Source organism: Oryza brachyantha, chromosome 4 (assembly GCF_000231095.2).
Source record: "Oryza brachyantha chromosome 4, ObraRS2, whole genome shotgun sequence".
Lineage (NCBI taxonomy): Eukaryota > Viridiplantae > Streptophyta > Magnoliopsida > Poales > Poaceae > Oryza > Oryza brachyantha.
Genome location: NC_023166.2, coordinates 7,961,057 through 7,983,972, shown reverse-complemented (window position 1 = coordinate 7,983,972; position 22,916 = coordinate 7,961,057). Strand labels below are relative to the sequence as shown.

Genomic DNA, 22,916 nt, shown 5'->3' with positions numbered 1-22,916 from the left:
ATCGTATTATATGCGACAGACAACCGTGGGAGAGGCGAAGAGGCCCCCGTTCAGACCGCTGGGTTCCAACGAGCACCGTCCCTTCTACCTATCGACTGACAGACGGGACCGGACAGGAGTGGTGTGGGGCTAGGTTGACTAACGGCAAGCCATCGTAGTAGTCCCTAGCAGAATGACCACCTATTTGTAGTGTCCCCTTGCAATATAAAAGGATGCCCTGGCCAATAGCGAAGAGGACAAAGAGAACATTCCCACAGAAGCTTGCAGCGCATTTACTCTCATAGTTTGCAAGCAACAAGAGTAGGGTATTACGCCTCCCGGTGGCCCGAACCTATATAATCTCTTTGCATCTATTCGAGGGTCACAACCCCCCGAAAACCTCTCTTCCGCTAGTTCCTGCACTCAGACAATGCTTTCCGACCCTGTCCTCGCACTCCTGTGTCGAACTATCTAAAGGGGTCCCATAGACTCCCGTTTGAGGAGCTCACGCTCCGATAGCTTGATAGCCACCTTGTTACGTTTAGTATCAAGCCTAACATTACTAGGCGTCATCTTGAACTTTTAAGATTATTCCCAATAAGTTAGTGTAGATATTTTATAGATCTGGGCCGATTGTCAGGTGGTTATAGCCAACGATTCTTGTTAGTCTACATACTCATTGTATTTACATCAATAGACTAGTCGATTGTATTATTGTATTACTTGTACACCAACCGATTTTTATTTAAGTTAGTTGTTGTTTAAGTGTTGCATTGACTTATAAGGATTATATGCAAGTTGGTTTCAACCGATTCTAGCAAAGGATTTATTAATTGTTTATTTAATTATTCAAGTATATTAGTATCACACTTCTGTTCAATCCTATCTTCCAACGGTCGATTGTTCAACCTATCAGCTAAACACTGATACATTACTGATACATTGACATCCTCTCACGTGGATTCTCGGTTATCCACCGGCTCAATAGCCGATCAACTTTTTTACTCTTTCTCTTGTCAGTTGCAGCATATAGACTGACTGGCACGCCCGCACCGGCCCTTATAAGAATTTAGGTCCTACACTAGAGCGACGCTGAAACTTACAAGCATTCGCGTGTATTCAGCATGCCGAATCAATAGATTAGGGGTGAACAATCATGTATATCCATCACGCTTGTGTAGATTTATCAACTTAATAGGTTTCTTTTATTATCTTTAATCCTATACTGTCTCGGTTAGGTCTTATCTATTAGACTATCGCTACTGCGTTCAAATTTACTTAGCTGATAGGTTATCTGCAACTTATGTTAGAGTTCTACTAGTTGAGTTATCCCCTTCACGTTGTATCGACTAATTTATAAATTCTGCGTAGCTGTCCGATAGATCTAGTTTCAATCTTATATTATCTTGGTTCGGTCTAATGTATTAAGATTGTGTTTAATAAATATTAATTTGTGGATAATTAAGCCTAAGTGGAATATAGCCGATGACAATATAATTTCTTTAAATCGCTTACCATCGATGATTTTCTTTATCGAATTAACAAGGTACGATCAATATCGATCGATTATCGATCACCGTCTTCTTTACCAATTTCATGCAAATATTGCTATCATTTTGTTAGTTGTAGGCTCAAACTAATTGGCACACTTTGAATGAGATTTGATAGGACCTACACCAGAGTTAACTAGATCTTCCAGGCCTTCGTTTAACAGCGTAATATTTGCATGAAATTGGTGCAAAATTTTCGTCAAGAACACACAAATTTGGAGGCTGGGGTGTTATAGGTGGTATTAGACCCTCAACCAACGTTGTACGGGTGTACGTCATGAAGGGTATACCTAGTTCACTCCAAGCATATGATCTCGGAGTTAATCCTTTTATAGGATGCCAACATAGTACCTCTGGGATAATTATTATATGCAGAGCGAGGACTGAAGTGTAAGTGTGATATTTCATGAATCAAGATTGTAAGAAAATGCAGGCGATGTGCTATGTGTTACAAGAAGTACATATTTATAACTTGATATCGTGTGGATGCACAAGTTGATGACGTATTTGGTGTAAATAGAGCACACATCCATTTGATTTGTTTCGGAAACTCGCACTTCCTTTCACATTCTGGCATCGACCTTTTCGTTATCTGCATCTACCAAATGTATCATACGTACAAAAAATTTGACGACAAAATTTTGCGGTCAATGCTAATTTTGCAGCAAACAAACCATGGATGCTCAATAGATACTTGATCGGTACAAATATGTTTCCTTCACGCCAAAATGCTAACGGATGAAAGTCCAAATATCCAATCCTGGGGCAAAAATGCTAATGGATGAATGTTCGTGGGACCATCAGCCCGCATGTAAAATTATACATGTGAACTTTCTATATACATAATTTATACATATAAAATATATATATATATATTTAATTTCTATATATACCTCTTTCTAATAGAATATTTTACATATAGATATATTTTACTATATATACTTTATATGTTATATATTTGTTTTTTTTAAATTTTTATGTATAAAAATAAAACATTTATATATACCTAAACTTTTGATCATGTAAATTTGTTTATTAACAGATGCGCGTATGCTCGCCTTTAGACCCATCCAAACGAACGACAATCCGAAAACACTATCCCAGGCTACCTGCCTTGTAGCAGTAGGCTCGCTATGCAAGCCTTCCACAAGCCAACTCTTCCTCGTGCTGTCCCGGTGCTTCAAAACATCCATCGTCCTAATGCGTTTGGTATCTATCTGTCTGCACGGTGAAACGTTCAGCAAGACAAGCTGCCATGTAGGTAAAACTAGGTCTAGATTGAAGAACACACATAGCTGCGGTCGATATCCTGATGACTTCCATTCCGATCTCTGCTACCATCAGCTCGCTCGGTGTCGGTGTGTTCCCGTATTATATGGAAGTCGACCTGAAGCAATTAATTGATGTAATCTGCCTCTTCCTCTTTTGATGCTTCAAAATACTGAACCGAATGCAGTTGTGGCACGGCTAAATGGCTAAATGCTCATGGCTTTCTCAAGTAGGGGGCCTCCTCTGTTCGACAACAATTGCTCCATGCCAACCAACAAATCACTAAACGGTCATTAATTGTACATATTTATAGTAAATTTAATTAGCTCCATTGAATTTATTAAGTCTCTCACCATCCGATATATTCATGGTGACCATGCTCACAAACATAGTAGCTCATGATATTTTCATGAGTTTTACTCCCGTCCTTTCTTTTGTACCGCGAGGTACCAGTATCTCGAGGTACTAATATCCCTACTTGTGCTATCCGCTCACGATCAAGGTGGTACCTCTGGTACCATGCAATCGTGACCGTTGGATCTATTATCACCAACAGTTAGGATTTTAGTATCAACTTGATCATGAGGTGGATCGTACGAGTGAGGATTTGAGTACCTTAAGGTACTAGTATCTTGCGGTACAAAAGGAAGGATGTGAGTAAAGCTATATTTTCATTCATGCCTCGTTTAAAACCGTTGAACTGTGGTAAAATGGTTAGAGCATAGATGTTTATAAGCACGCTCTAGGCCATATGGAATTATAAGGTGTAAGTTTTAAGGTTATATGAAACCACTGCAAACGATTGTAGACAAACACCAGTGGAGTGATTTCTACGGCACTAAGCCAATTCAACATCATATACCATAATACGTGCTACAATGTGCTGATGACACTGCTCTTTTCCTCGCTCACACAAGTCAGAAATTTAACGGTCAGCCTATAATATCTGTTATCTCTTATAAACAGAGCAAACTAGCATTTTTCTCTCATTGCTTTCTGGATTCTAATTCCTCATGCAGATGACACTATTTCTATATTTTCTACATCTTTGAACTCTTTTGCATCTATCACTTGAGGCAATCCTTCAGCTTGCCATGTGCGACCAGTATCCTGATGCCTTGCATTCTTGTATAGCCAAGGCAACTGAAGCAATTTGTGTCGTTGCCTTGTTGCCGACTCCTTTCCAGCCTTATGTTCTGCTGCCGTCTGGCAGAGCGACTCAAGTAGGCTAGGTGCTGCTCTACTTGTTGACAACAGTTGCTCTCTGCGACTGCCCAAAAAAATGAGACCTGCACCAACTGGTCTAATTGAGAGGATTTTTCTGAACAAACTAAGTGTGCATCTGGCGCATCATATATGACCACTGAAATGTAAGTCCCGTCTAGTATTTGGTCTAAACAGATGGAGCATTTGCTTTAAGATATTCGTATCGTTTTAAAATGTAAGTATTTCTAGAATTAAAATAATATGCGGTAAGATAAACTCTTATGTACTAATTTCCATGATTTTACTAATTCTAACGGTTCCAGAGTTAATTAGATACTTAAAAGAAAAATGTAATAAAGTTAACATTCAAAAAATTGATCATTGAAGTGAAAAAAAACATTTTGATTTTATTGGTATGTACTAAACAACCTAGAAAACACTTATATGTTGGTCTTCTTCGGTTCTAATTTTCCTCTCGATCAGGCAGAAGTATTTACAGAGGCAACAACCTTGATTTAATTAGGTGCCTGAAACCTGTTGACCGTGTAGCTCGGCAGGGTGCCCTGGTCTTGGGGAAAGCCTCGAATCAAGGGGTGAGATGGAAGGTGTCACTTCACTTATTTTATGAACCTTCTGGCTTAATCGGCCGATAGATAGTACAAATGTACGCAAGAGGTACACAACGATGAAGCAGTAGGGAAAATCTATTATGTTGTACCAGTTCACGTGACATATGGTGGTGTTTTAGTCCTTTGTCCCATCAAATGTTTAGACACTTATTATAAATAGTAAACATAGACTATTAATCAAACACATCTATAATCTTAGACTTATTCGTGAGACGAATCTATTAAGCCTAATTAATCCATGATTAGCCTATGTGATACTACAGTAAACATGCTATAATTATGAATTAATTCAGCTTAAAAAAATTATCTCGCGGATTACCACTCATTTATGAAATTAGTTTTTTTATTAGTCTATGTTTAATACTTTGAATTAGTGTCTAAACATCTGATGTGACATAGGGCTAAAAAATTTAACCCCATCTAAACACCCCCATAAAATCGGACCGGACCATGTTTGAGTGGTTATATATCACCTCTATTTTTTCACTTATGTTTATGTTTGTATGTTAAATTTAAATTTTTAACGAGTTGACTTTGGGTTTTTCACCGAAGTTTACTTTGCTCTAGTATTTAAATCGCTAAGAATACGTACATAAAAAATTTATTCATAAATTTTTATTTGCAAATATGTCGTTTGCGCTTATATGTTTTCTAGCTCCCATGTGGCTGGGCTCTAAAAGTTCTTGCCCCTAGGCCACGTTCAGCATGGAAAAATTTGGGGTTAGTTATCCCGTGCAGAAAACGTGCTAATAGATTAATACATGATTAATTAATTTTTAATTTTCAAAAAATTATAAAATAGATTAGTATGATTTTTAAAACAACTTTTCTATAGAAAATTATCTCAAAACATAGACCGTTTGGCTGTTCGGGAAACGTACGCATGAAAAAAGGGGAAAATCTACGGTAAGTTAGAGTAGAGCCGAACGAGGCCCTAGTCCAAAGAGATTTTACTTGACAAAAGCTTTTTGGTGAACTCATGTTCCAATATTTCTGCTACATTGGGGCTTTTGAAAAGACAACCTATAAGATTCTTCCTAAAAACAATCTATTTTCCTAAAGAAAAGTTATTTCATGATTTTCAAAATATAATTGCCACACACATTCATTTGCAGCTCTTATTACGGGAGTACCAAGGATAAAATATCATAGCTTTCAATGAGGAATTAGTAACCGACTTTCCCAAATTCCCTCTCGACCTATGGCAATCTACCCTATAGTACACCAACATGAGTCCTCACTTCTACATCCTCACCTGTCATCTGCCCTATAGTACACCAACATGAGTCCTCACTTCTACATCCTCACCTGTCAGATCCAATGGTTCATAAGAGTCTGCTTCGAAATCAAGGGTTCAGATCATCCACGTCATCCCTCACCCTAGCATTCTAGTAACACACCCTCCCCTCGCCTCCGCCCCAGCGCCGCCCGCCTCTGCCCCTCACCCTAGCAGCGTGCCGCCTCCGCCTCCGCCCCCCGTTCGCGACCCGCCGCCTCCCTCCATCGTCGTTGCCGCCGCCCTCCACGCCGCCTGCGCCGCCTCCGCCCCACCTCCACCGCGCCGCCGCGTCTCCACCGCCTGCGCCCACTCCGTTATTGCTTAAGTCAGACAGGATAACAAGCAGAGGTTTAGTCTGCTGGATGCTAGAGCACAGAGGGGCAGCAGGACTTGTCGTCTGTCGGGACTAGCCGCCTACTCACCATCGCTGAGATGCCGAGGGCGGGCCGCGCCGTACGCAGCATCAAGCGGCGATGATCCTCCGGGCGCCGCTAGCAGGCAGATGTAGCTCGCACAGCCGCACTCCCGCATGACAGGGCAGGGGCGCCGCGGCCTGGCCGTCAGGGGCACCGCAGTAGGAGCAGCCCAGTGCCGAGCAGGCACAACGCATCTACCCTATAGTACACCAATATGAGTCCTCACTTCTACATCCTCACCTATCGGATCCAATGGTTCATAAGAGTCTGTTTTGAAATCAAGGGTTCAGATTGTCCGCGTCATCCCTCACCCTAGCATTCTAGCAACGCGCCCTCCCCTCGCCTCCGCCCCAGCGCCGCCCGCCTCCGCCCCTCACCCTAGCAGCGTGCCGCCTCCGCCTCCGCCTCCGCCCCCCGTTCACGACCCACCACCTCCCTCCATCGTCGTCGCTGCCGCCCTCCACGCCGCCTGCACTGCCTCCGCCCCGCCTCCACCGTGCCGCCGCGTCTCCACCGCCTGCGCCCCCTCCATCGCCTACTTAAGTCAAACAGGATAAAGCAGAGGTTTAGTCTGTTGGATGCCAGAGCGCAGAGGGGCAGCAGGACTTGTTGCCCGTCGGGACTAGCCGCCTACTCGCCATCACTGAGATGCCGAGGGCGGGCCGCGCCGCACGCAGCATCAAGCGGCGCTGATCCTCCGGGCGCCGCTAGCAGGCAGATGTAGCTCGCACAGCCGCACTCCCGCATGGCAGGGCAGGGGCGTCGTGGCATGGCCGTCAGGGGCGCCATAGTAGGAGCAGCCCAGTGCCGAGCAGGCACAACGCAGAGGGCAGATTTGAGGCTTGTGACTGAGTATTGTTATTTCATTCACTGAACAACAAGTTTGTGATTTCATTTACTGAATAATAGCTTTGTGATTGCATATACCGTGTAGTGAATTTGGGATTCTCATTTCCTGATTTGTAAATTTGTGATTTACTAATTGCAAGATTTGACAATTGGGAGTAGAACAATACAAGATGCATAAGAAAGAGAGGGGAAATGCAGCATCACAAAGAGGTAAAATGGTAAATTTGTAAATTGTGATTATTGATTGATGCATGTTAAGTTGTCACAAAGAGGTTCATTTAGATGAGCACAATCCATCAAGAGTGGGATGATTTGTTGCAATAATGGAGTCTTTGTTTTGGTACGACTTTACAAACCCAACCTATTTCTTTATGTTAATATATCTATCTTAGTTTTGAATACTAATATGTTGCTTTTTTTCCGTAGTGGACAGTGGAAAATTATTCATATATCTATGCTACTGGCCTTTAGCTCTATTGTTCAATCTTTATTTTATTGAGGTAGATTTCAATTTTCGATGCTTACTTTTATATTTGCAAGTTGCATGTTGTTTTGCTTGTCTAAATATAATCTCATATTATCATGTAATGAAAAGAATTATAGTGATCATTAGTCTCATATTATCAAGTGTTCGTCGTCGCCTCGGCCGCTGAAGGGGTAAAACCTTCACGCGCATGAGATTGTTGAGCATGTCCTCCGTCACTACTGCAGGTTGGCTGCCCCTTGCGTTGCTCATTTTGTGCCACTGACCACTCTCTGGATGTCTCTCTACACTACTGTTGTTGGGATATATGGCTACAGAGCCGCAGAGGTTTAGTTCTTGTCCATTTTTTCTGTAGGATTCTATGTGTTTCAGAGCATTTTGGAGATAATGAATGCATATATATTATAGGCAATTCTATCTTCTTTTTTGGAATAATATGAAAACAACCAAACTGACAAATAATATGAAAGAGAAAATAACCAAACTGACAAATAACTATGTATGCTTTTAACTGGTGGTGTGTATTGGCGTTACTGGTATATGTTTTAACCATTTTCTAAAACTGTGTCTTCTCCAATTGTCCAGTCATGGACTCTAAACTTTTCATTTAGCGGTATTGGCCGCTATTTAATCTATGTGAATGTTTTGTAGCCTATAGGCAATGTATTTCCATTTCCCACGGATTTGATTCTGTATGTGTCACTATGAACCATGCAAGATCTTGCTTTACTGTTTAATCTTGCTTGCCACTATAAGCAATAACTCGATGGAAAAAGATGAATTGGAAAAAGGAACCACGACTTTGCATTGTGCAAAAATGTAGGTCATTATCCTAGGCAAGCATGGTCTGTGCACAATGGTTAGGAAGCCAAAGAAGTAGATGAACTTTGAATGTTTAAATAAGTACACCGGTGCTAAATAAAGTTTAAAGGGAATGCATTACATGCCACTCTGAATTAGGATGTGTCTGGCAGTTGTGTGTATAACTCAATTATCCATTTTATGAATTATAATGTGACTGTTGTGACAAATTAAGTTGTTTCTATGCAGGGACTCAAACCTTGTATTCATGCTGTTTTATTTTCTTCATATGATACAACGGAATTGCTTTCAAATAACTACTGAATTCTATGTTTGTTCTAGGTGTCTAATCCTGGACAATTGTCAGATTACTTTCTAGGTGTCAGACTAGGTGTCTAAACCTGTATGATATGTAAAAAATTGGAACATGAGTTTAAGAATATTTATTAATGATATTGAGTTTAATATTTACAGGTAATGTTATATTATTGCACTTTGCCTCAATTATATTCAATATGTGACATATATTGATTTAAAGCTTTATTAGAATGATTGTAGTTTAATAATATATTACTAAATATTTAATAATATATTATTAAATATATAATTTAGAACCGTAGCGTTAGCATGGGCAAATTATTAGTACCAAATAGTATACTCACTGCTGTATCTAAACAGGAACAAATCAGTATGACTGCCGTCTTCACCTGGAGATATTTCAAAAAAGGAATGAGGTAAATGTTCTTTCACACTGGTTGAATGATTTTCTAATATGCGCAACCAGATGTTCAATGAGGCAGGGCGTGCACAAGAAAACGGGCCTAAGACAAGGACCTTTCTGGCTATCCTGACGCCCACCATTCTGATCAGCAACTGCTGTTTGCGTGGGTAATTCAAACCAATTTCTCTCGTTGCTTTTGTCGTGCATGTTTCAGCCTTTTCTGGCGACGAGTCTGGCTGCCTCAAGTAAGGGTGTGCTATACTTGACAGCCGTTGCTCAGTGATCCAGGCTGATTTGCCGATGAATCATATATCACCACGCGGTCATTATTGGAGCAGATCTTCAGTACAAAAGGGAATCTCTAATTATTGTGTATTTACGCTATAACCAATTAATATGTAATTACAAATGTAACTAGTATATAACTATACATGTAAGTCCGATGTAAATTAAAAAATGTGCATAGTTTGGTGCTAGTCATATTAATTAGAATATTTAAAATGCTACTTATATTACAATTATATTATAATTGCACCATAATTAGATTAGTGCGATTTAGCGAAAAAACCACCTGGCGGATTTCAGCAAAATAGTATTGCAAACATAGATGGTAGGGCAGTGACCCATCCTGTAAGCACCTTGTTGATCCCATTTAAATCATAGGCACCGTGAGTGTGGGTGAGCAAATATCTTATGTCAAAATTTTAATTTAAATTATTTAAAGTAGATTCTTGGATTTTATTATCATATTTTCTTTTAATCATTTGCTTTTAGAACCACAAGAATATATACGCGACTATTTTACCGATATATTATTTTGTATTTGCTAACATGGTCTTCCACTTATATTTATTAGTCGTCATGTTCGGAGTGAGAGGCTTGCATCTACAGTAAGTCCAACAAGAGAATAGCTACTATTCTCACACCCTTGCCATCTCAAAATATTGGTAATTCGGGAATATATTTTTTTGGAAAATAAAACTACTTTTCCAACTGTCCTTGTCTCAGCTAATCACAATCATCCCCCGTCTATTTTATTTTTTTACATTTTCAAGTCAACCAATCACGGTCATTTTAATAATTCTAGCCGAAGGCCCAATTCTCTTAAGCTTGTTAACCCAATTATTAAAATGGATCATTTGTGCCAGGGTTGCAAAACTATATCACTTAAAAGTTTCTCCTTCTCCACCGCTTAAAACACTTGTTTTTAGCTATTGGTTAATTTCATTTTTTTCAAATATTTAATTTACGACTATAATCAACCCATAACGTGCCACCACAATCCATGGGATTCATTATTTGGCTTTTTCATGCAAAAAAACAAAATGATGTATTTGCAAAGAAAAATAATTTGTGAATAAAATTTTTATACAAGTGTTTTTTAGCATTATAAAAGCAAAGATTAAAAATTAAACTACGACAAAGAAATTCCAAAATCTACTTCAAATTTAAGGTTAAAAATTAATTTTTAGCTTATAAGTGTATTCATTCTAATGTGACGGAGGGATCGTACCATTCGAGCCTTTTTTAATCCTTTTCCCGGTGATCTGGAGAAAACAGCAATCAATAGGACTTCCCTAATTCTCCCGTCCTGAAATGAAGAGCGTGAAATTATTTTTCCTTTCTGTAGGGACTAGGAGGTTGGATCTAGCCATAAGAAAAATGCTTGGTATAAATAAGCCACTTCTTGATCTTCTACACCCTAAGTCACTATACGCAGGAGCATAAAGACAAAGATGCACGTCAAAACAGGATCTAACTCTTCGACACGGATGGTGATAAGGCATCCTTGGTAGAATTACAACATGGTGAAAGGGTACCAGAGTCTTCAAGTAGCTAATAAAAGCTCACCAAATCCCCAAAGCTCCTATAACCTATCAAAACGAATCAATATACTGAAACATAGTAACAATCACAATGGACTATCTTTTGTTCACTCGGTTGGTTTCTCTGATCTTAAGCAATTGCTTGGCTTCTCTTATGCCTGAAAACACTAAACCAAATGAAGTTGTCATCTGTCCAATTGGATCAAGCCAGTGTACTTTAGGCTATGGGATGTTCAACTACGGCATGTGGTCCAAGTAGAAGCACATCTGTGGAGAGAAACTGTTACCCTATGAAACATATCGTGATGCGATGCATTCCTATCGTCTTCCTATGGGGAGAACTTTTCTGCTGCGAAATATAGCAATTTACCAACTAGCTCATTTCATCCTCCTAGGTAGCACGCCTAGGCGATGAACTTGCCTAGCTTAAATAGAGGCAATTTTAAAGTTGTTAACACCAAAATATGGTAATTTTTCTTATTGGATTCGGATAAGGAAATGTGCAATCACCAATAGAAATTTTATCTGAAAGAGTTCAAATTCAACAGGGAATCGTGAAGACTAAGGCACAACGGTGTAAATTTATCTATTAAGAGTTATGATTTTTGTTTTATCTCTAAGAGAGTTAGAGTCCGATCGGGACTTGTTTCTTTCCTTTTATCCGTTAGAAACTGTGTCGTATCTAATAGGGATTAGAGGTAGATTCCAAATATGATATGTTTGTTATTTCTTTTTATCTATTAGCAGTCATGTGTTGTGTCCGACATGGACTAGCATCAACCCGAGGGTATAAATATGTCTGCTCGGAGTCATTGTAAATCATCTACATCATAATTAGAACAATTACTCTTGGCACATCGCCACCCTCTTCATTAAGGTTTCAACACTGATGGAACTTGGCACCTGACGCATGGCTGCATCGTCTTGATCTCCGGCGGAGGGGTAAGTCCTACGTTCCGACGGCCAAGGTAATCGTATTGGCTAGATTAGAGTTGTCTCGGTTCAGTCCAATCTTCTAATTTGGTTGTGCGATTGCTAGTTATCGTATAAATTTTAGCTTAGATCCCTATCGTGTCTTGAGTTGATCTGGTCGATCACTTTGGGCGACCTATGTTGGTTTGATATTTGCTATTTGACGTATTCAATCTAACACTGTCTCGGTTCGGTGCAATCTAGTAGATTGCGTTTATCAGATGGTTTATATCAGATCAATATATTTTGCTCATTGTTTTATCGAAGTACCAGCCGATAAGTTATCAGTCATCGGCTCATCGGCTTGATAGCAATCTAGATTTATTTAGTATCTATCTTGACATTGCTAGGTATAATCTTAAACTGTCTCAGTTTGGTCTGATCTTCTATGATTATTATTAGCAATCTGGGCTAGATATTTTGTAGATCTTGGTCGTTTGTCAGTCGTTTATAGCTGATGATGTATGCCGATCTACATGCTTATTATACTTACATCAACAGAGTAGCTGATTATCTTACTGCATTATTTAGATTAGTAATTATTTTAGATTGCATGGACTTAAGGGTTTTAGCTGATCGCAGCAAAGCACTAATTGTTTATTTAATTATTCAAGTTTATTTCTATGAAAGTTCCAGCCGTCCGTGCTTTCAACAGCCGATTGTGTCGCCTATCGGCTAAATGCTGCTTCATCAACATCCGATTGGCTAGATATTTTGTTACCTATCGGCTCAATAGCCGATCAGCTTGTTTTATTCTTCATCCTGTCAGCTGCAGGATCGAATAAACTGGCATACCCACGCAATTTGAGAATTTAGGTCTTTCACTGAAGCATTCTGAGAAATGACTCCCAGGCCTTCGTATGTGACACGTCGGATCACATTTTTGACGTCAAGAAAGGTACAACTAGGCATCGATTTTACGTTCAATTTTTATATCTCGATATACAAAATAACTAAAGTTACCAAATCTTACGATAGAAAATATGGTACCCCATGACTTTCTCCATGAAGATAAAATTGCTCTAAATAGGAACCTACTTACTCCGTTTCGCAATGTAAATCTTTGTAGCATTACATTGATTCATATGGATACTAATTAATCTAGACGCATATATAAATTATATACATTCATCGATAAATGAAAAGAAAGACTTACAATATGAAACGGAGGTAGTAATATTTATTGAAAGGAGTTGCTCCACAACAACAAACAATTAACCAAATGGTCCTAATTTCGACTTTAGTAAAAAGAGCAGCATCAAATGGACTCCCGCTTTCTCATTAACATGCTTGAAAGGAAGTTTTTTAGCAGAGTGCACATTTCACATAATGCAGGTAGTTGGAAAGTAAAATGTTTTCAATAAACAAAAAGGGCAATACATCGCTCCAAAGCTGATTAATAAAGGGAGTTGGTTGCCACAAGAAAAAAAAAATGTATTGAAGTTGAGAATCAAGCGTTCGATACCATACCACGATCTCCAGCCAATCTAGTAAAATCTGGACCAATCAACAGGAGACCTAAACGGCTAAACCTGTAGCAAATGGTGTGTTATGGCCGAGCTTATAAATATTTGAATGACACAAAATAGTTATAGTGATAACTTTGGGAACTGAGCTTGATTACGATACTCTATACTACCAGTATTATCACCAGTATTTTGCACGAATAACAAGCAACAACAGCATACATGTGGAAACCTGACACTCGATCTGATACCCCATGGTGTGATGGGTACCACTATAGATATGTACACTTGAAAAAGACACAACCGGCTAATGCTATTCCCCAACTCTGCACTGAACCCAGCGTGTGCAATGACCAAATTACCACCTGAACTTAGAGAAGCTCCGTGTATGTAAAACAATATAGAGCTGGGTTACATTGCTACAGTAACTCACTACTATCTCAGTTTTTTAGGATGTTTAGTTTTTTTTGGTTGCAACGTTTGACCATTCGTCTTATTAAAAAAATTAGTATAAATATAAATGACAAGTCGTGCTTAAAACTCTTTTGATAATAAAGTAAGTCACAAGCAAAATTAATGATATTTTTATAATTTTTGAAGAAGACAAATGGTCAAAATTGCAAGCAAAAAAGTCAAACATCTTACATTATGAAACGTGAAACGGAGGGAGTATCAGTATAATTATTTGTACAAAATTCTCGATTGTTATTTTAGAGTCCTACTATAATCGAAGAAAATGTTCTAATATATATATTTCATGTGGTAGTATGATTATATATGATTTATTGGATTAGACTTCTACACTATGGGATGTTCAAGGACGCATGCAGCCCAAGTAGCATCACGCCCGTCGAGAGGAACTGTTCAGCTGGAAAATATACTCTGATGCCTTGCATTCCTATCATTTAACATTGTCTTCATAATAATTTCCCTCGTAGGTCACGGCATCCTTCTAGGTAGCACACCTTGGCGATGAACTTGGCTGGTTTAAATAGAGCCAAATTTAAAGTGCATCTAAGCAACAAAGGTTACACTCAAATTTTTATGTCTCGATATACACGAGAACTAAAGACACCAAATTTTATAATAGACAATATGATACCCCTCGTAACTTTCTCAAGAATAATAAATTGCTTAAAACAAGGACCTAACATTTATTGAATAGTAGTTGCTTGACACCGACGAACAATTCACCAAATGGTTCCAGTACAACTTTAGTAAAAAGAGTAGCATCAAATGGACTCCCGCTTCTCATTAACATCTATCATATAGAACACAAATTATGTATAAAGAAGTAAATGGAGCGAGTACATGCTAGGCTGCTACTTATTTTATGGATAATTCTAGCATCTATTGGGATGTATTATTTCCAATATTTTATAGCAAAAAAATTTAGTATATCCATGTGCTTTCTCAATAATCATAAATTTCTGATATTAATAATCACTAACCGGTCACTGACTATGCAAATTTTGAGCATGCGTGAAAGCTGCACCAAATAGACACCTTGTATCCTGCCAAGCTCAGCAAAGGGAAATGACAATTTGATCTTCTGTGTCCAAGTTTTCTCAAATGCAATTACCAAGCACAACATGGATGAAAATCCCACGACCTTCAACAAACCACTAGAGATTTGTCCAAACTGCCTTGACCTATCCTAACATGTATTGAAATATTGGAGCTCAACGAAACTTTCAAAGAAAAGATAGCTATTCTTTTAAATTATGTTCGTTATACAAGTTGATATAAGCAAACAATCTGCTTCTTCTCCCTCTGCTTGAGATTCAAACAGATTGAGCTAGCTAAATATAGTTGCCCTCTTGATGAATGGCTCAAGCTATCTTGGTACCAAGTAAAAGCAGGTTTGTACCAAGAAACTGTCTAGCTGTGAAATGTCTCCTGATACCTCACATTTCGAATAGCTTCCTTCGAGTGCATTGGAAATTGGAATCTATTTCCTTCATAACTTAAAAAGTTCTATGGGCTACATAGTTCGTCGGTTTGAGCTCAGAATTTCTTTGGTTATATATGCTTCTAGGTCAATAGAAAATATCAAAAAAAGAGATAAAATTGAAAAAGTCATTTCGCTCTCCTCTCCACTAGGAGAGTAAGCCTTCCAACATTCTCCCTATTTGTTTTGCAAGCAGCCCTTGCTTGACTTTAAACTGCAAGTTATAAGGAGATAATGGGTCCACTTGCAAAATGACCAAGCCCATTCCACTTGCTCGTCTTAAAAATTTTGCAGGCAACTCTTTGCCAGGGATAAAATGCCTAGTAGCTAGGTGGCAACAGGCTATGGGCAAAATTCACGCCCTTTGTCCATCGACAATCCCCTCCACTCCTCACTCCTCTCGCGTTTGCCACGTAAAATACCACATCCTGCTGGTGGGCGTTTCACGCCTACTTGCTAGGTGTTTGAGGGACGGGGTTAGACCTGCTATTTTTTTACGACAAAAGCCTATTTTTGAGAAAAATAAACAATATTAAAAAAAATAATCCAGAATTCAACGTCTCCTCATTGGACAAGAAGGTGGGCCGCTCGATTCTATAACACCTCTTATGGCCCTAGGCACATGATAGACGGTGGATAATAGAGTGGCCTAAGATTGGTTTATGTGGTTTTCTGGTTTACGAGAAAAACCAAACGGGTATCCAGAAGACCAAACAATGTGCTGGTTTATTTTTTCCCACGTCGGTCTAAAGGTGAGATTTGAGAGTAGCGTAGAACACAACCACTCGAGGAATGTAACTAGATTCGTTACAAACTATTAATGTAAAAAAAAAGTTGATTTGGCAAACAAGAGTGAGCTAGACACAAGGTGTGTCCACCCATAATAGACCAATATGAGTCCCAAGAATTAAATATTGATATTATAGTCTAAAAATACACTCCAAAATATGCCCAAAAATACTCCCACCCTTTTAGCATCCCCAAGCACTAGTATCTTTTGAGTCAAATTTTGGTCTTCCACTAGGGTTTGTAATCTCACAATTCGGACCATTTTCACTGACGCCATTTTTTTCGATGTCAGCGCCAGATTGCACGTCTTTCATTCCATCCACATATGCACCGTCGCCACCTTCCTCTCCACATCTACCGCCGTCCCTCCCCGCCATCCACCGCCAACCGCCGGTGTCCCCTCCTCCTCCATCGATCACCGGCCACTGACGCCTCCCTCTCCATTACAGTTAAAGTAAGACCTGTTTAGGATGATGTGACCCATTACACAAATATTTTTTGGAAACCAATTATAGGCAAACAAGGGTGATTTTTGGATATAATATTTTTTAGGACCATATCAATTCATAATTATTAGGAGCTATTTGTAGGCTATTGTCGGAGAGATGCTCAGGCCATGTAAACGCTGCAGTTAGCAGATTAATTTAATGGTTTGATGTCAATTACATGGGCTGTTGGCGGTTGTTCACACCTCCCGGATAACCACTCCGGATGCTCTAATTACGAATTAGGTGAAGAAGACTAGGAGCAAGAACAAGTCCAAGTCAACCTACGATGATATCTCGCTAGTTCTAAGACTTTGACTATAAGATTATTAGTGCCAGTAGCTAGTGCACGACTGACTGTGCGCAGCAGTATCTATGCTATAGCTAATTAAGTGTTAGGACAAGCTAGCAGCTAGCGTTCCTCTCAGTTCTCCCACGAAAACCGCAAAGATTACTCAGGCATCGCTCATGAAACCATTCCTCCTCCACCACGGATCAACTACTTTTCTATGCCTCGCGGCAGCAACCGTTGCCCATCTCGCCGCCGTTAACGACGTTGCAGGCGCCGCGGCATCATCGTCGTCCTGCCAGAGAAAATGCGGCGACGTAGACGTTCCTTTCCCGTTCGGCATCGTCGCCGACGAGGATCACCGGGGCTGCGCTAAGCCTGGCTTTGAGCTGACCTGCACCAGCAACGACGACGTCGACACCGGCAGGGGCGGCGGCGCAGCAGCAGCACCTAAGCTTCTCCGCAGCGTGAAGCCGCTTAACCGGAGCGTGGAGGTGGTGAGCATCTCGCTGCCGAGAGGGCAGGTCCGGATGAGGATGCCCATGTCCTCCCATTGCTACAACGCGACCACGGGCGCCATGGACTGCGCCGACAACGGGTGGATGGACCTGACGGGGAGCCCCTTCACGTTCTCCGACACCGCGAACAGGTTCACCGCCTTCGGGTGCCGCGTGCTGGCGTACCTCGGCGCCGGCCAGCAGAGCGACATCGGCAGCAACCTGACGATCGGCTGCGCGGCCAGCTGCGGCGACGACCCTGTCGCCGTCGCCGTCGGCGGCGGCGGCTGCTCGGGGATCGGCTGCTGCCAGACGGCCATCCCCAAGGGGATCAAGTACTACAAGACATGGTTCGACGACCGCTTCAACACGTCGGGCATGAACAACTGGAGCCGCTGCTCCTACGCAGCTCTCGTGGAGGAGTCGAGGTTCGATTTCTCCGCGGTTTACGGCTCGTCGTCGCGGTTTAACCTGGACACGCTCTCCACCCAGCCGCCGTTCGTGCTGGACTGGGTTATGGGAAACGTGTCCTGCCAGGCAGCGCAGGGAGATGTGGATTCCTACGCGTGCGTAAGCAATAACAGCGTGTGTTTGGACTCCGACAGCGGACCAGGGTACATCTGCAACTGCAAGGATGGATTCCAGGGGAATCCTTACTTGAAAGGTCATGACGGCTGCCAAGGTATAAATTTAGTTAATTTTATTGAACTAAAGTCAACTCTAAAATACCCATGGATTGACCTACGGTCATCCCTAATTGTAGATCATTCTTAAAATTTTTCTAGTAATTAATAAATCAAATCATAACAAAATAATTAATTATTATATTTTTTTAAATAAGATGAATAATGAAAACATAAACATATATATATATATATCATTCACATGAGATTTGATAGTGTCTATGTTTTCTGTTGGATAGGAGCGGAAACAATTACGAAAATATTTTTCATCATGGACGTGCAGGGAGTAGCTACAACTGATAGTAGGATCTAATTTTCATATATATATATATATATAATCAATGGTGTCAAATAAAAAAACAGAAAAAATACAAGTAGGCAACTAGGATGATATGCGGTAACTTAGATAATATGAGTTATCTTTGTCCACTGATCACTTTCTTTCAGCTTAGAGATTTACTTTAGTCCAAAAAAAAATAACAAAAATACCTTGAGATACCGATACCTCGTGATATCAAATGTTTCTGATCGTTGGATCTAACAGTGCAAACTATACTTAGCTAGATTCAATGGTGAGAAATGATTTGGTACCTCAAGGTACTGGTATACCTTAAGGTATTTTTTATTGGACCGGAGCAAATCTCTTTAGCGTAATCACTAGTTCGTTGAATGATTAAAAAAATATAAGGTTAAGGGCTCTGTATATTTCTTTACCCAATAACTGGTAAGCATATTCCATCTTCTGGGTGGGTTTGTGGAATATCTTTAGTTCCAGAGACCGGATGACCTGGCATGTGTTAGTTATAACTGCTAATCCTGGACATGAGCCAAGTGTCTAGTGGGTTGGTTATTCATCCTTTCTTTTTAAATCGATCCTAAATGAAATGCATCCAACTTAATTATGAATGGAAAAAAGATGACTAGCTTTCAGTTCGTCATGATGTATACTTTTATATTCCAGGGAAGAAATATAATATATTTGACATAAATTTGAAATTTGATTTGTAGATATTAATGAATGCGAAGATTCTAGGAAGTACCCTTGCTATGGTAAATGCATCAACAAACTTGGCGGATTTGATTGTTTCTGCCGTGCGGGCAGTCGAGGAAATGCTTCTGTCGGACCGTGCCGGAAAGATTTTCCACTGGCTGTTGGTACACATATATTTTCTTTTGTATACTCCTATAATATTTTTCTGGTGGTGGTGGTTGGTAAAAATAAATCTGCCACCATCACCACCATCAATTTCCTGTTTATTTAGCTATATTTTGTTTTTTAAAATAAAATAATTATGGATCTCATGTATCATCCACTCACACCAACTCTACGTTTTACGAGAATAAAAACACTATTAGACCAATAGGCTCACATATCAATAACAAATATATGTAGCAGTTAAAATATGATTTGTAACGCACATGCAATATATATGCTAGTCGTAACCAAAATAATGTTACTTAACAAATGTTTTGTTGTATGGTTAGTATGAATCACAGAAGCTATTTTTCAAGAAGATAAAAGAACTATGATTTGTTATCTATTCTCGCACACACAGGAACATAATCTGAACACTATTATTTTATATGTGCATACTGCAAAGTAAAGGAAAAATGGCACAAGTGGTTATTCAAGTATTCCGTCAGTTTAATATTTAATAGACGAATGAACTAATATTGTTAAAATGGTTTTTATCCCTTTCTATTCTAGTTTATCATTAGATATAACCTTGTTGAGAAAATAGACAAAACTTATAGTTTATATTGGTCTGTTATTGTAGGTATTACAATTGGACTGGGTGTTGGCTTTGGAATTCTCACACTTAGCTTGTCTGTAGTATTCCTTATCCGTAAACAGAGAAGAGACATTCAAAAGCAGGAACGTAAAAAATATTTTCGGAAAAACCAAGGTCTTCTACTACAACAGCTAATATCTTCCGATGAAAGAGCAAGAGACAACACAAAAATATTTTCCCTGGAAGAGCTGAAAGTGGCAACAAACAACTTCGATCCAACACGTGTCCTCGGTAGTGGAGGTCATGGTATGGTTTACAAAGGCATCTTATCAGATCAGCGTGTGGTGGCGATAAAAAAACCTAACATCATTAGAGAAGAAGAGATTAGTCAGTTCATCAATGAGGTTGTAATACTCTCGCAGGTAAATCATCGCAATATTGTAAAACTCTTTGGATGTTGTCTTGAGACTGAAGTGCCTCTACTAGTGTATGACTTTGTCCCAAATGGTTCGCTACACGAAATTATTCATGTGGATACAACTAATAGGGAATTCTCATTGTCCTGGGATGATTGTTTGAGGATCGCAATAGAAGCTGCAGGAGCTTTGTATTATCTCCACTCTGCAGCATCAGTATCGGTTTTACACCGCGACGTAAAATCTTCTAATATACTATTGGATGCAAACTACACTGCTAAAGTTTCAGATTTCGGTGCTTCAAGATTGATCCCCAATGACCAAACTCATGTTTTCACAAATATACAAGGCACATTTGGGTATTTGGATCCTGAGTACTACCATACTGGCCATCTTAATGAGAAGAGTGATGTATATAGTTTTGGTGTAGTTCTTTTAGAGCTCCTTCTAAGAAAGCTGCCTATTTTTGACGATGGATCTGGTATGAAGAGAAACTTATCTATATTCTTTCTTTCCGAGATAAAAGAAAGGTCCGCCATACAAATAGTTGCCCCTGAAGTTCTTGAGGAAGCAATCGAGGATGAGATTAATACCGTTGCCTCAATTGCACAGGCATGCTTGAGGCTCCGAGGCGAAGAAAGACCAACTATGAAGCAAGTGGAGATATCATTACAATCTATAAGAAATAAAGATTTGAGTTCCGGCAGTGCTAGCCCAGAAAAAAATGGAGAGAGGCAGGTATCTCTACCTGAAACATATGTGGACCAGCATCAATCCTTGGGAGTTGATATGAATGGTATTGCTAATTTACCATCGTCCTATTGCTATAGCTTGGAGAAAGAATTTATGTCATCCGCTAGTTTTGCACGGTAATAATGTCTATTAAAGAGCATTTCTCCTATCATTGAGGAGGTACCATGATTTATATGTAAAATTTAGTACCTTCTAGAATCTAAGATACCAAATTTTACATAAAAACAGTGATTCATTCAACTTTGAGTGCATGCATATCCATAGCATGTCTACTTGTTAAGAAGGTGCTTTGAGCAGACTTGTGATACATCGTTAATAGTTTGTGTTGATGTAAGTCCAATATTTTTTTATGTCATTTGTTTGAACCCTTTGGTGAGTTATCATCAAAAAAAATCGCATTCTTATACCATAGTTTCGTTCGGTCGCTCAAACATCACTCCGATATGATTTCACATCTTTCCTCTTACTTTGTAGCATCCCATCACTTGTCATATTTCATATCTACACTCTTTGTTGCGTACCACACAATTATTTGGTGGTGTTTAGATTGAGAAAATTTTGGGAGAAGTGTCACATCAAATGTTTGACCGGATGTCGGAAGGGGTTTCCGGACACGAATGAAAAAACGAATTTCACGGCTAGCCTAGAAACCGCGAGACGAATCTTTTGAGCCTAATTAATCCGTCATCAGCACATGTTGGTTATTGTACCACTTATGGCTAATCATGGACTAATTAGGCTCAAAAGATTCGTCTCAAGATTTCTTACATAACTGTGTAATTAGTTTTTTGGTTCATCTATGTTTAATATTTTATTTAGGTGTCTAAAAATTTAATGTGATGTTTTTGGAAAGAAAATTTAGCAACTAAACAAGACCTTTGTTTTCCTAGTTTCTTTACACAAGATTCATTAGTTTGCATATGCTGGCATGTTGCTGACATCATATATCTCGGCTGATATTATTACTATTTTGAAACCCTACGTGCAATATTTCCATATTTATTAATAAAGGATGTTCCATCACTAACAAACAATTACTTTCAACTGTTTCTGTTGGAAATTTGAGCCTACCAAATCATTATGGGATGAATCTCACTAAAATTTGCGCCAAAGAACCAGAAATTTACTTTTTTTTTTCTCCATTTCGGATTCACTGCAAACAACTCCACACACTTGATGGTTGACATGCATAGCAATTTGTAAAAATGGTATTAGGTGCGCAAGCCCCCGTATGATACGGGGGAAGCCCGAGCTTGTCGACGCAGGATCCAAATACACCATAAAACTTCACGAACTAGATGAACAACATACTGCTCGTGCAACACACCTTTCACCAGAAATTCGCAAAACCACATGTGACCCGTTCGGGCAGCCAGCTTAGATATTAGATATCTAAGAGCCCTCGTTTTCCACGCGCACGCTCCCGAACTGCTAAACGGTATATTTTTTGTGAAAATTTTCTATAGGAAAGTTATTTTAAAAAATCATATTAATCTATTTTATATTTTTTTAAAATTAGTAATTAATTAATCATGTACTAATCTATTACAACGTTTTCCGCACCGGATAACTTACCCTCTTCCTCCCTCAGCCGAACACAGCCATGGTTTGATACATTGTTCCACTCAACCACGGAAGAGTAGATATATTTCCCCCTGAATTCCCTATAAGAAAAGGCAAGAAAAACTATGGCAAACCTCCCACTTCCGCTCTCTAGTTTGGCGGCGACGGCCCAAAACCTCGAAGATGAACAAGAGAAAATTTGCTACAATTTTTCTTTAGATTTCTTTAGATTAAATGTGATCCCCCTACAAAAGGGCTTGTAGCCTAGTGGTTACAAAAGTCTCAGTAGCACTTAAGGTCTTGGGTGTGA

At 39.5% G+C, this 22,916-nt stretch overlaps 1 protein-coding gene across 1 annotated transcript; it reads left to right on the top strand.

Moving 5' to 3' along the window:
• The first annotated feature begins 17,251 nt into the window (after positions 1-17,251).
• Positions 17,252-21,163, top strand: LOC102705528 (putative wall-associated receptor kinase-like 16). Its single transcript, XM_015835929.2, has 3 exons — positions 17,252-18,140; positions 19,150-19,296; positions 19,920-21,163. Exons 1-3 carry the CDS (start codon positions 17,492-17,494, stop codon positions 21,161-21,163), a joined length of 2,040 nt encoding a protein of 679 aa, XP_015691415.1. The 5' UTR covers positions 17,252-17,491.
• The last annotated feature ends 1,753 nt before the right edge of the window (positions 21,164-22,916 follow it).

What these genes read in the sequence shown, in the direction of transcription:
- LOC102705528 (XM_015835929.2), top strand. Translation starts at nt 17,492, where the DNA reads ATGAGGATGCCCATGTCCTCCCATTGCTACAACGCGACCACGGGCGCC. An exon ending in AGGTCATGACGGCTGCCAAG is followed by an intron (nt 18,141 to 19,149) that starts GTATAAATTTAG and finishes TTTGATTTGTAG; the next exon opens with ATATTAATGAATGCGAAGAT. An exon ending in AGATTTTCCACTGGCTGTTG is followed by an intron (nt 19,297 to 19,919) that starts GTACACATATAT and finishes CTGTTATTGTAG; the next exon opens with GTATTACAATTGGACTGGGT.